Source organism: Gopherus evgoodei, chromosome 3, assembly GCF_007399415.2.
Source record: "Gopherus evgoodei ecotype Sinaloan lineage chromosome 3, rGopEvg1_v1.p, whole genome shotgun sequence".
NCBI classification, from domain to species: Eukaryota; Metazoa; Chordata; order Testudines; family Testudinidae; genus Gopherus; species Gopherus evgoodei.
In genome coordinates this window covers 93,576,269-93,590,875 of record NC_044324.1, presented here as the reverse complement: position 1 = coordinate 93,590,875, position 14,607 = coordinate 93,576,269, and the positions used below count along the sequence as shown (strand labels likewise).

The following is a 14,607-nucleotide window of genomic DNA, read 5'->3' as shown; positions in this document are numbered from 1 at the left end:
GCCCCCTTGTCCTGCACTCACAGCACTTCTGAAATTATCTTTTAGAGAATTACTAACCATGAAAATGATTCTTACATGGCTGCCTCCCATGCTAGTTTCACTCTTATCCCCATTTATTTAGTAACTTTTGAAATAGGGCATTAGTGGCTCTGCTACTCAGACACTGTACATATGAGCAGCAGAGTTGGTTAAACCTCGTTCTATGGCGTTTAAACAAGTGTTTTCAGCCTTCTGGGTAAATCCTAGTGAAAGTGCTCATCTTACCCCTGCCCCCCATACTGTAGTATCTGAGCCCCTCCCCCAAGAAGATTAGTACTAAAGTTCCCCAGCTGTAAAACTAAGAAGCTGTGGTTAACATGCCCAAGGTCACACAGGAAGAATGGGACAGACAGGGATTTGGCGAGGGCTCAAGCCACTGGCAGAGTTTATTATCACACAATGTTGCAGAGATGTTCCACTTAGTCTTCTTTTAATGACTATTCCTATGCTAGGACAAATCTATTGAATCCTACTGTAGTCAAGGCAAATTGTAATTTTAATGTTAGCAACATTATCTATACTGTGATTTTAACACTAACATTGACTTGTAATTCTACAGTGAAGACTTCCCAAGTTCAAGTGTTATCCCTCAACTGAATTTCTCTCCCACCCTCCCCACAGCTGGTGCTTTTAACTTATCAGCTAGCCCAAGGGAATAAGTGCTACAGCTTGAGGTAGCATAACTCATCTGCTGCTAATATAATTATTGTGCTACTTGAGTGGTGCTTTGTAGTGAAGACAGCCTGTGAGATTCTAAGGTAGTAAGTGCTTTTAATTTGTAAATTATTTTTAATGTGTGAGTACACACCCTAACCTCTTCTCTGAGGAGAGTGGAGTCTGTTACTTGTATCCTGTGGAATTCAAGAACCTGCTGATATAGAAAACTACCCAATAATGCTAGCAGCCTCATACTAGACAGAAGGGGTGGGTTTTTTATTTTAAGCAACAATCTGAGTAATGGCAAGCTTCCAGTTTTAACTGAGAGCCACAGTACAATAGCCTTACAAACTCCTGCACATAACCCTTAAAGGTGGAAATGCTTAAGGCCCTCACCCATTGCTTAAGGAATGATACGGAAAAAACACCCCCCCTATAACTGATTCAGACTTGGAAAACACATCACAACCTTAAATTAAAAAGATCTCATTAGTGTTAACAGTGGATGAAAATTTGTTTATATGGACATTTTACTTAACTGGTCATTGCCACTATAAGGATGTTACAGGTTACTTCCCCATAATCTTTACATTGTAATATGAAGATAAGAGCTATAACACTAAACAGCTTTCAAGGTGCTGGAATTATTTTAACAAAGTAATATAATTGCTTTAATAGGTGGTTGACTTCTATTTTTTATCAACTTCTGTCCTTAACTGTAAATACTGCTACTTTTAAACAGACCTTGGCCTTAATTGTCCTAATATCATTGGCCACTGACAAATTAAGCATATTCCATCCTAGCCTCTGTTTGCCTAGGACTCCTGTATTAAAATTGTTTATTTTAAACTATAAATAAATGTGTCTGATACTGTTAACTCTGGTAGGAAAGAGCTTGCATGAGGCAGTATGGCTGCCTTGTTATAAAATTCCATAACAAATATTTAACTCCACTCAGGTTAGCTGTTAACATTCACAAGAGATCCTGGAGGCAGTGTAGATAGTGCTCTGAACATTGCTTCATGGAGAAATCATTAGGAAAAGGCTAAGTAAGACAGAAAATACCAATGCCACACCAACTGTGCAGTTCAGGTCAACCCCTCTCAAAAAAGATACTTTAGAAGTCAAAAAGGTTCACAGAAGGGCAACAAAACTGATTGGTATGGAATAGCTTTTATATGGGGAAAAATTTTAAAAAGTGGAACTGTTAATCTTAGAAAAGAGATGATGATCCTCTATCATAGCCTCCCTCATTCAAGTCATGAATGGTGTAGAGAAAAGTGTTACTTGCCCTTTTACATAACACAAGAACCAGGGTCACCCAATGACATTAATAGGCAATAGGTTTAAAATAAATACAAGTACTTTTTCACCCAACCTGTGGAACTCATTGCCAGGGGATATTGTGAAGGCCAAAAATATAACTGAGTTCAGAAAGGTCCACCAATGGCTATTAGCCAAGACTTTCCAAGATGCAACCCCATGCTTTAAGTGTCCTTAAACTTCAGCCAAGCAGAAGGTGGGACTGGACAATGGGATGGATCACTTGATAAACTGCCCTGTTCTATTCATTCCTTCTGAAGCATCTGGCACAGGATACTGGGCTAGAGGGACAGTTGTTCTGACCTACCATGGTCATTCTTATGTTCAGGTTTCACTTTTGCTCTTTACAATAGCAAATGTCTATGGCATCTAAAGCATTTTGGCACCTAAATACCTCTGAAGATCTGACCTTAAAATCTATGAAACTAAGGCCTAGAAGAGACCATTATTGCATCTAGTCTGATGTGTGTGCTTTTACAGAAAGGTTAATGCTGTGAAAGAAAAAGCCAGTTAGAGTTGCATCCCTTGTCTTTGAAAAAGTGTCATTGCTGGGGCTCTGCCTTGCTACCTTAAAGAAAAAAAACACCACCAGCTGAGAACCTGTAGTAGTATAGAGTCTTGTCATTAACTCTCATAGCAGCCTTACTTCAAGCTGAGACTGAGCTGTGGCAGGGAAGCACCATTCTTCAGCTCTTCTCAGATCACAGGGGAGATGATGACAGAGGAAGAGGATGTAAGAATCAGAAGCAAGAGCTAGGCAGGGAAAGTAGGAGAGAAAGGAGAAGAGACTATACACATGAGCTGTAAAACTAGGCACATCCATTTTACTTACTTTATGTTAAAGGCATCAGGTGGAAACAAATGGACATTAATCTAAATATATGCAGATTATTGTGACCCATTGGCAATGTGGTCAGGCTTTAGTTCCAACGGCTGCGCATCCCTTAAGACACAGACAAATCAGTGGATGGGCAAAACCAGCCCATGTCCACTCTCTTGCAGGATGACCTGAAATGTTAGCCATCATCTTCCTCCTCATCATGAGTGGCCATTGTTCTAGCCCCTTCCAAGGGCTACATCTCTTGCTCTCCTACTCCACAGGCTGGGATGCAACTCTATCTGATGCCACTCTAGCTAAAGCATATTCAGTAGGGGTTTTTCACTTTTTCCTTACATATATTTCCTCACCCTACCAATGTTGAGGTGTCCTCCATCTATAGGTTAGTATACTGATACAACTACCATTTCAGCTCATAATCAATCTGGCACCCCTTGCTTAAGCAGATTTGTGGTTATTACTTCCATGTTCCTTGTGGTAGCACTTACTGGAACATTCTAATTCCTACCATTAAGCAAGCTCTCGTTTTTCCCTAAAATCTAAAAGTTAACTGTTGATCTATGTCAAGCGTTACAGCCTGCTTAACCACACTTATGCTTCCGCTAATGTCTTACAAGATGCAGACATGCCAAACCTGGGGGGAAAAAATGCAGAAATTGGACTTGTTGTTTTCTTTAATTGGCTTGGGAGTTGCTTGTTGGCTAGTTTTTGTCTTGTAGCTTGTAGCTGCTACTTTTTTTTGTTTTGGCTCCTGGCAAGCGGGGAAGTGGGGGGGCGGGGGAAAGAGTCAGGGGTGCACAGCGGGCCCACCACAGTCCCAGACTGCACGCCGGAGGGGGATCTAGTCACGTAGTGTGTTGGGCTTCTTAGGAATTGGCTTGTTTTGAAATGGGATTAGCTTGATTTTTGGCTTCTTGTGAAAGCTGGCAAGTGTGAATACAGTAGGTTTCTTGCATTACAGCTAATAATAAAAGCAGCTAAATATAATGAAGGCAAGGCAGTGACTAGGGTAAAAACAAGCCTATGGGCTACAATTGTCATTTACAAGAGCTGTTATTTAGTGGAATTGTTCCCATAGAAATAGTGTAGTTCTAAGGCTCCAGGACTATACAGTGCTGGTTCAGTCAGGCACTGCCATATATTTATCTAATGTGCGAGTATATGGATGTGCAGATGTACATTCTGTAGTGTCTCTTTCATACTGAGTTAGTGTGTGTGTGACTTTGCTAACTGTATTAATAAACTGTTTGGAAATATAAAAGAGTTCCTACAGTGAGAGCCATCGGGGTTTCCAACTATATAGTAATTTTAATAATACCAGAACTGAATGTTTCTGATTCTTAGGGATAATACCCTTAAAGCTCAGTGGTCTATGATTCTCCTTATACTGTGCTGAGAACACGGGGCCTGATTTGGGACAAGAACCTATCAACCCTCAAAGTGATACCTTGGCATTTTTAAGTAAGTAATCAGTATAATTAATACACACACTATAGATCAGGCTAACACACTTATCAGTAGGACAGGTGGAGTTTTAAGGCTTCAGGACTACACTGAACAGAGCTTTTCTCATCACCATATTTTACATAATAGGGAGTCCCAGAACATCAGTTTCTGTGACAAGTGAAAGAGGAGGTAATAACTAGAGCATGTTGGAAACTGCTGATTCACTAGAATTGAAACTCCACAGGAATGTGCCAAATTGGTAGAAATTTTTGCCCAGAATCCCCTGCTCCCTGGAATTTTTCAAAACATTGTTTTGATTCTCCAGAAACAACTTTTCACCAACATTTTTGAACTTTTTGTTCTAATTCAAACAAAAAAAATTGTGAAAAGTAATTTTCATTTTTTGACCAGCTCTAGTGATAACTGAACAGCAGGATAAGCCCCTTCATCCCACTCCCCCTCCGAGAGGTTCCTTGTGTTTTACAGTACTTTTCATGTTCTCCAGAGGGGAATTACGTTTTTTGTCCATATTTGCAAAGCATGCTATACTCAGAAGCTTTGTTTTCTCCCATGGAAGGTTGGCCAGCAGAATGATTTACTTTTATATAAAACAAACAAAATTTCATAGCAAATCCTGGAATGTGATTAATATTTTAGGGGTTCTCCAAAGCTAAGCATATTGCCAAATATGCACAATCTTTATAATACAAAAAGCCTTTCACAGTTCACACCAGTAAAGGATTGTCAGGCCTTGTCAACACTTACAGTGGGGCAGCTGCCCCGCTGTAGCGCTTCGTGAAGATGCTGCCTGCACTAATGGGAGAGCTTCTCCCATCAGCGTAGGTACTCCACCTCCCCAACACAGCACTGCCTACACTGGGAGTTAGGTCAGTATAAGTGTGTCTCAGCAACGTTTTTATAAGTTCGTAGTGTAGACCGGGGCCCAATCAGAGCATGTATTACTTTGTACATCAGTTTGGCTTTGCATAAATTTCTTGATCCCACTCCACGTTAGCCAGATCAGTTACAATGCATAGGTATGAAAAAACCCTCTGATTTTAATCAAAAGCACATTTCAGCTCACTTTTGGGCCAGCCTGTGTTCACGCTGCTGCATGAGGATGGGAGGTTGTGTGTGTTCAGCCAGGTCTGGTAAAAGAGCATCTCTCACTCTGTTCTTCCATCTGCTGGGCACCTGCAATTGTAAGTGAGTGGGCTGTAATGTTAACCCTGGGAGGAGTCTATGCAGCAATTACACTGAGCCTGAGTAGATTTATCCTGATCAGCAACCCAGCAGCACATGCTACTTCCTAGTCTGAAACAAAGGGAAGTGGCTTGAAGAAGGCGGGCTGACTAGGAATGGGGTGGTTCCTGGCCGGAGAGAGGGACAGGATTCATTGTAAGACACCTCCTCTGCTCTTCTCAGAAGTCACTGACCCTGGCACAGCACCCTCTAGTGTAGGTGGTCCTCCCTAACAAGTCCCTGGAAATCAGCCAACAATGTATAAGAACTGTGAATCGGGTGTAACAGGAAGCCTTCAATTATATCACTCCCCCTATTCCACTACTTAATCCAGCTCTTTAAGGGGGATTTGACTGTTAATGTCCAGACCTAAAAGCTGACTCAACACAATTCATTTTTCACAAACTTCACTGACTTTTTTTTTTTACCACTCACTACCAAATCCACCATTACTCACAGTCTTTGGCCTTTCAGTCTTTCCTGATATATTGCTGCCTTTGGGGTCTAGAGTCAAAGGATTCTGCTTGTAATCCCTGGGTAGAGGGGATGCTGAGATCACTGTGCGCTGGGCCCATGATGCACAACCTATATTATAAGTAATGTAGAGTTACAGCAGAACTTGACTTTAGCAAAAATACACAAAGCACCTGTTCTGATACATAAACATTGTAAAAATACAGACGTTAACAGTCATACAGAATTGTAAGCAACTTCTTTCTTAGGCCTATCCTAACTGGATAGCGGTTCCTGTATGGTTTCTAATAGAACGTGCAGAATTAAAAATAGCCACAATATTTCTGCATAAAGACTTAATCAAAGCCCTGTCACTGTTTAGAGAAAGTCTCATTACTGTGGGACTCATACATATATTCCACCATCCGTGGACAGATCAGTGAAGCAGATCTTTGCTGATCCAAACTCTAATCTAATCCATTATAGGCAGTTTCTCCAAAGCTCTGTCATTATCCCTTGGATTGCAACAATATAAAAAATGTAAGTCAATGTGTTTCTTCAATTTCAAGTGTTAGCTTAGTTTTTCCCTTCATTAGGTCTTCACACAGACAGAGACACTTCCCTAATTGACTGTTGGTCCGTTTAGGCACTAAGAAATCTCTGAAGCAGGTGCTGAGTTTCTACCTGGCTACTGATCTGATCAGCTCTAAGCTTGGATTGTCTCCACAAACAGTATGGTTAATATTCTGTTAGAGCCACTGGCAGCTTGCCACATCACCTTTGCCAATAGCCTTACTGGCACCTAGCTATGTTTCTGAAACTTAATTATAGCACTTATTTTGCCATGCAGATACGACCCTAAGTCTGTATAATTGAGATGGGTGCTCCTCCTCCTTCCCATATCTTTGTGCAGCAAGACATCCTAGAATGCATTGTCATGAGTGTTGCTGGTACTAATCTGTGTGCCTGTCCTCTATCCCCTGCGGAGGCAATACAAGATTTTCTTAGGCCATGGCTACACTTACAGTTCTGCAGCGCTGGTAGTTACAGCTGTGTTCGTACAGCTGTGTAGGGCCAGCGCTGCAGTGTGGCCACACTGACAGCTACCAGGGCTGCAGTGTGGCCACATTTGCAGCATTTGCAGCGCTGTTGGGAGTGGTGCATTGTGGGCAGCTATCCCAGCATTCAAGTGGCTGCAACTTGCTTTTCAAAAGAGGGGGGTGGGGTGGAATGTGACAGGGAGCGTGGAGAGACAGACAGAATGGATTTTTGGAGCTGACACTGTTCTCAGCTCCCTGCCTTGCAAGTTCTAAGGACTGGAAGACACACAGTGCCTACTTTCAATCATTTTAAAAGTTCTGACTCCCTTCCCCCACTCCTCTCTCATTCACTAAATGCAAATTATGCACTCCTAAATACCCGTCAGACCAGATAAGCAACTGCTCAACACGGACTTCCCCGTCCCCCTCTGCCGTGTGAGAGTGCTGTTTCTCTCTTCAAGCAAACAGCTGTGAACATTCCAAAATAATTCCCCTGCCTGCCTCCGCTCGCTCAGCAAACAGGAGCTGTGTTTGTTTTTTAAATAAGCAGTTTGGCTGAACTCTGAGCTCTCCCTTTCTTCCGGTTTGTTGTGGACAGGAATTCTGGGATACCTCCTTATACCCCAGAGGTCAATAAAAGTGCTGCTGGGGTCCACACTTGCTGACCAGCGCTGGATCACCAGCGCTGGAATCGCTACACCCGAGGCTCGACCGGGTGTACAGCCAGCGCTGCAACCAGGGAGTTGCAGCGCTGGCCGTGCTTTGCAAGTGTGGCCACATCCTAAGTTGCAGCGCTGTAACACCCTCACCAGCGCTGCAACTCTCTAGCGTAGCCATGGCCTAGAAAGCACTGATGGGCAGCGTGATGGACAGTTGGTTGTGCTGTGACTAAAGCCTCTTTGTGGACATCTCTACAGTGTTTATTGTAACCAGATCAAATGAGGGTGTCAAGACCTGGGTGTGGTTGCAATTGCAGCCTAAATAGACAGAGACATAGCAAGTGCTCAGTTGTCACTCCTAGATGAATATGAAGACTAGAATGAAGGGTAATGCATGCACTTACTTTAGGGCTTGATATTGCAACTAAAGACAATACAGACTTACTCAAATTAATAAAAATTATAAACCTTTGCATTCTGTGAGCCTGCTTCTCCTGACAAAGTGCATTACTGCTAAGGGGTGGGAAGTGATACTTATTCTGTATTGGTTTATTACCTGACAAAGGACTTCTTGAGCTGCTAGCACTAGAAGACATCAGATTAATGGACTTCTTCATTCCTTTTAAAAGAAATAAATTACAACATCCATAATACAGTTACACAATTAACACCATAATCATCAAGAAAAAGCTAGAAAAAAGCATGTCCTTTTAGTATTTGGGGACAGACATCTGCAGAATGTCTGTATTGTAAGGCAGGCTGCATTTTAAAAAAAGGCTTTTCCTTGCTCTCCAGACAAGTTCTCCAGCTATGCAGCAGGTTGAATAATGGGGAACTCCCTGCAGGCCAAATACTTTGAAATGTCCAAGCTGATTTTCACTTTTCATCCTGTGTGTTTGATTCGCCCATAGAGACCTCTCTCTGGTTGATTCAGAATGTACTCAACCTTACTAGCTCATCTGGTATTTACACTGGCCGTATTTTTCATCTCTGCTAACACTGGAAAGGCAGTTAATATTCTTTTTGCATTAACCTGTTTGAAGCACTTTGAATTAAACAGGTGTTATTAAAAAAAACAGTTGGGAAGAAAAAAAAATCTCTTTTAAAACTTCAAAATTCTTGTCCCTTCAGTGAAGAACTGAGAAAGCTCCAAACTTCTGTTCTCTTGTCCTCCAAAGAGACTTCCAGTAAAAACAGCAGTATTTATATTCCAGATGGTGCTAAGGTTAAAAAACAAGCAAGCAAGCAAAAAAAAATCCCCACCCCCCAAAGCTATCCTTCAGGCCTTCTTCACACATGATGAGAAGAGGAAAAAAAAAAGAGGGGGGGATGAAGGGAGAGAGAAACCATCTATTTTTGTAGTGGGGGTTTAGCGATTATGCAGGCCTCCGCCATTTTGGCAATCTCCGTGGTGGTACATTACCCAAGCCACACAATTAAGCTGGAAAAATCTACTCGCTTTGTTTGGATGTTCATGTCATTTTAAAAGAAATACATATTCCCTTACCTGCAGGTGAGTTTCTCTGGGATGTTACAGCTTCCAAATCATAAACCTGACACTGCAGTTCATCCACCCGCTGGAAGGCATCCAGTTTTAAACTACGTTCTTGGATCAACTGGCTTCTTATCTAAGGAGGATGGCAATATCACATGAAGAGGATTCAGGTTAAAAAAGAAAAAAAATCTTCAGACAATCCTCGTTCAAAGCAAAGTCACAAGCTAAAGGGCTCAAAAGGAGGAGAAGCAGATGCCTTCAGCATCAGAGGTGGGCACAGTTCAGTGGTCAATGAAGTACTTCCTAGATATAATTTTATAAAATGTGTCTGGGATCCTTCTGGAGGAAACAGTGATATAAATGGTCATTATAACTATTTAATAAAACCTGCAGTTTCCAGCATTTTAAGAAAGGACAGTAGACAACCTGGGGCTTTTTCCCTCCTCACTCCCCTGAGCTCTCTACTTATAACCCTTGTAACCCATACCCCACATCATGACCAGCCACTTCCAGCCTCAATGCCATTCTAAATGAAAGACAGGAGTGAACAACAGCAAGTCATCTTTCCCTCAGCTTCTCCAAGGGCTGTGGGGCCTGTCTTCTCAGGGCTGGTCTACACTACGGGGGAAAATCGATCTTAGATACGCAACTTCAGCTACGTGAATAACGTAGCTGAAGTCGAAGTATCTAAGATCGAATTACTCACCGTCCTCACAGCGCAGGATCGATGTCCGCCGCTCCCCGTCGATTCCGCAACTCCGTTCGGGTTGGTGGAGTTCCGGAATCGATATAAGCGCGTTCGGGGATCGATATATCGCATCTAGATGAGATGCGATATATCGATCCCTGAGCAATTGATTGCTACCCGCCGATACGGCAGGTAGTGAAGACGTATGCGTGCCCCACTCCCTGCCAGAACAAGGAGCAAGAAATGAGAATGAACAATTGAATCAGACACTGCTGAGATGATGGCTTAGTTCTAGACAAGGTAACTGTTTTAAGCCACATGCTTTCATGCCCACATAGGTCTCCTTCTCGGGAGCTAGCAGCAGCAGGGACCACTGTGTAGCACTAAAAGTCCTGACGCTGTAATTGTTTTGTTTATCCAATACCACGTTATTTATTTTCTCAAAGGCCAATTTAGCTACTGATGCTTCCCAGCACTCAAAAGGTTACAAGTATTTTGTAAACACAACAAAAGGGTGCGCAGCTGCACCATTTAGAGACGGGACTATGAACTCATTGGCCTATGTGCCAGGGCTGAATGCTTTGCTCTTCCAAAAGTCTCTTGGTGTCATATGCTCTTAATAAAGGCAGTCACAGAAAGTGTCAGCAGCCTGCCGAACTATTTCCAGCAAAATGCTATCTGTCATCTCGATTCTCCCAAATCACAGTGGGTGCTTTCAATTGGACTGTTCAGGTGGTTGAAGAGAGAAAATACTTTGGCCAGGTTTACAGGAGAGGCAGTCAGATAAGAACAATGACGTTTCATCCTATCTATGGTAGGACTGCAAATAAGGGATGGAAAGCCACACTTTATGCTGTTAGAGATTGTGGAGTGCATGAAGTGCAGCCAAGGGGATTTACCTGACGAAAATCTAATCAAGTGGTTTTCAAACATTTTCATTCTGCAGGTCACTTTGTAAGAGACACAAAGCACCTCTCATTGATCCACTTATCCACCCAACAACTCAAGCCAAGAGCTGGAGTATAGAAATTGTACTCATTAATTGTACTCATCCCGCGGCAGCACTTTGAAGTGCAAGTGTGGTCGCAGTGCTGCACGTACTCCACCTCCTCCTGGGGATTATCTTACAGCGCTGGGAGCTCCCAGCGCTGGGGCAGTGTTTACACTGGCGCTTTACAGCGCTGTAACTTGCTGCACTCAGGGTTGTGTTTTTCCACACCCCTGAGCGAGAAAGTTGCAGCGCTGTATAGCACCAGTGTAGCCAAGACCTTAGTTAAATCAGCTTCTAAACTGATTCACTTAAATTTGTGCCAGTTCTTTTTGCAGACAGTCTTAAATCAGTCTAATAATGGAGGACATTGTTAAGCAATTAAATTAAGCTAAATCGATATCCAACTTCAGACTGTCCATACAACATGTTGGCACTGATTTAGTTAAATTGATGCAATTTCTGTGTGTAGATTGGGCTCAACCCTTCCTGTGTCTCAAAATGTTTCATTCAGTGGACCATCAAAAAAGGTTCTTTGAACCCTGGTTTGAGAACTATTTGTAATGGATGTGTCCCCCTTTATACTTAATCATGTCAGATAGAAAGTAGAGAAAGCAAAGGAATAATAAAATTTTTACATGCCAGCTATGTATGCTGTCTGCAATGGCTGTATACAACCTGTGTTATAGTATCAAAGACTTGACAATTAGCATAAATGCTAATTATATTTCTTTTTTTACAACAATAAACATTTGGAGTGGAGATAAAAATGACCTACCTATGGCAGCAACCAAGGTGGTGTGTTTTTGGTTGTGTGTCTCTTGCCCTGAGTCAATGATTTTGCCCTGTATTTGCTGGACTAATTGCAACAAGCCTTTTCTTTGTTATTCTACCATAGTAATGGCATTAAGATATGCTGAAGATGAAAAATCATGTGCTTTTGTTTTATACTAAACAGGAGCTGTTTTGTGTATGTTTTGGCTGTCAAGGCACTCTTGGATCTACGTTATACTTCCATAAATCTCCTAAGAGGATCTAGATTATCCCAGAACTGTTTAAACACAAAATATATAATCAGATAAGGTCAGTAAAATCTGCATAAAAAAAAACCACGTAGAATTTGCCAAACTTTTATTGTAAGTGAAAGGCCTGTGCTGTTGGGAATGATGAGCCATTCTATAATTTATATTAGATATAGTACTGCATGTTTGATTTCACCCAATAAGAACATTTAAATGTTAACTTCTAAGTTTATGATGAAACTGCTGGAATGGATTTCCTCATTCACAGTTCATGTGACAGTGCAGGAGAAGAGAAAAAAGACTTCATATACCATTGGGTTAACTAGCAGGCACTTCTGAGCTCCTCCATTCCATTCAGTCATACCTCTCGACCTTAAATCTGCCACTGTGTGATCGAAGCAACCACAATGTGACGCAAACGGCTGAAACATGATATACCTGTGTTTTGTTACACATAATCTGTCAATTTTGGTATAATATTTATGGGTTTTTTTTGTTTCGTTTTGTTTTTTTTAACTATAAAACAGTTTTTAAGGATGTTTTCTCACTCATTAAACCAGTTGTTTAAAAAGAAATTAGGAAAGACAGAAATTCTATAATGTGCAAACAAACAAAGTACCAGTAGGAGTTGAACCCTCAGTCTTCAGATCCCTAGTACAGAGCTAAAGAATTCCATGTTATCCTCTCTGTAGGCCAGCAGATAGTGAGGGATGTAATACAAATTTGCCAGTGGATTACACAACTACTTGCTAAATTATGATATAAAATGTTGGAGATCAGTGTCCCTGGGTTCTACAACCAGTTCTGGGAAGAGAGCATGATCTAGTGGTTAGAGCGGTGCTTACAAATATTTAAGTTTAGCACATTGTGGATGAGTGGAGGAAATTTAGGCTTGCCATTTTAAACACCTGGGTTTTATACCCAATTCTGCCAGAAGTGACCTTCTGTGACCTCTCCGTTAGCTTATTTGTAAAATGGGAGGAACACTTGCCTCTGAGGACAGGGATTCAAGGCCATGCTCAATATTAGAGATTGTTAAATAAACACAAATATAAAAAACTGTGGAAAAGATGAGCTTATTCCCCATGGTCTCCTAGCCCCCAACCTAGTGCACTGTTCCTTAGACCCAAAGGCATTCTGTGGTGAAGGGTCTCTCTCTTCAGAACATCTCCTAGCTTGGCAGAGCTGCAGAAGGAGGCAGCAATAACTCCCAAAATGCAGAGTATACTGTGAAATTCAGGGCACTGGAGGGGATGCATTGATCAGAGAAAGACATGCAGCTGGTAACCAGTACTGAGGCCCTAGTACATGTCTCAAGGAATGCTAGCTTCCCTAGCAACATGGTACACGCTGAAGTGTTTAAAGGTGTAGTTATGCGTTTACCTGCCGCATTTCTTTTTTGATCCGTTTTTGCTGAAGCTGCACTATTTTAGAAGATTTCTCAGCATCTTCGGCCAGACATTGCAGCCTCTGTTCTTTCTGCCCCATGTCTTCCAGCATCTTCTCCACATTTGCTGCCTTCATCACATCCAGCTGTTGCCTGCTCCGGGCTTCTTGAGTCATCCTATGTTCTACTTCCTGTAGCAAGTGTTTCTATAACATAGAAATAACAATATGTCAGGCAACAGAACTCGAAAGACTCATTCCTTTCTAATATATAAAAATGAGCAGAATTAAAAACAAACCAACCCTCAAACTTTCTGGAATCAGAAACAAAATAGGGCAGAAACTCAATTTTTTCTCCTTTGCTTGTCACCTTTAAACAATGCCTGGAAAGGAGTTCCCTGCTCTGTTAAGTTACGAAACAAACTGCATAACTTACATCAGCTTAGCCCTCTAGTGTAGGCATGGCCTAAGTTAAACTTTTTGCATGTGGGAATAAACATTGGGTGTTCTTTTTTCCTCTTATTTAAAATAATTATCAGCAACATAGTACTGGAGTTATTTTTTAGTACAGGTATTTAGCATCTGGAAGATATTCTGAGGCTCTTTGACAGTTCATATCTCCATTTTACAACTTCATTTTCATAAAATAACCCTTTTAAATCTTTGATTGTCATTTTGCTGAGGTCATGTAAATCTTATATATGATCCCTAACAGCTTCTGTTTATATTCCTCTCTGACTACAACAGTGCCTGTAGAAAAAGCTCACACCAATATCTATGGTTTGGCAGAGTCAAAATATATACATCTTCAGCTTCCAGCTATCCCTCAGTTGTTTCTGGAAGTATTTCCCTCTTGAAAGGCAATGAGTAAAATTCTCCGTTAAAGTAAGTGGTATTGAGAGGAGATGAGAATTTGACCCACTTCGTAGAATGAGTCAGGATAGTTATTTTACGTACCTCCTTATCTAACTGTTTCTTTAGTCTTTCATTGTCTGCTTGAGATTTTGCCAGAGCCTTCCTTATAGCCACCAGCTGCTGATGAAATAAAAGCACCTCTTGTTCTGCCAGCATCTTGGCATTCAAACACTCTTCTTTATTTTGAAGGGCCTCCTGTTAACAAAAAGAACACAATAGAATTAAGGAATGAAAGCCATGGTCCTGTATTGTTAGTAGCACCAGATTACTTGAAAGGTGGCCTGCAAGGGATTTTTAATAAGTTGTGGGAGTCCCTTTTTGTTTCTTTCTGATTAAAAAAAGAAGGCCAGAAAAATTTAGGGGGCGGGGACTTTTTTGATTTTAGGGCCTTTTGTATTGAGGGGCTTGTTTGGTAT

The 14,607-nt window shown here is 41.5% G+C and overlaps 1 protein-coding gene across 1 annotated transcript in view; it reads right to left on the bottom strand.

The window, feature by feature from the left end:
• Positions 1-14,607, bottom strand: part of LOC115648449 — a 150,139-nt gene that overhangs the window by 4,629 nt on the left and 130,903 nt on the right. The window contains 6 exon segments of the mRNA XM_030556084.1: positions 5,388-5,497; positions 6,003-6,130; positions 8,254-8,316; positions 9,205-9,325; positions 13,274-13,483; positions 14,234-14,386. Of these exon segments, the coding sequence (XP_030411944.1) occupies positions 5,388-5,497; positions 6,003-6,130; positions 8,254-8,316; positions 9,205-9,325; positions 13,274-13,483; positions 14,234-14,386 (785 nt within the window).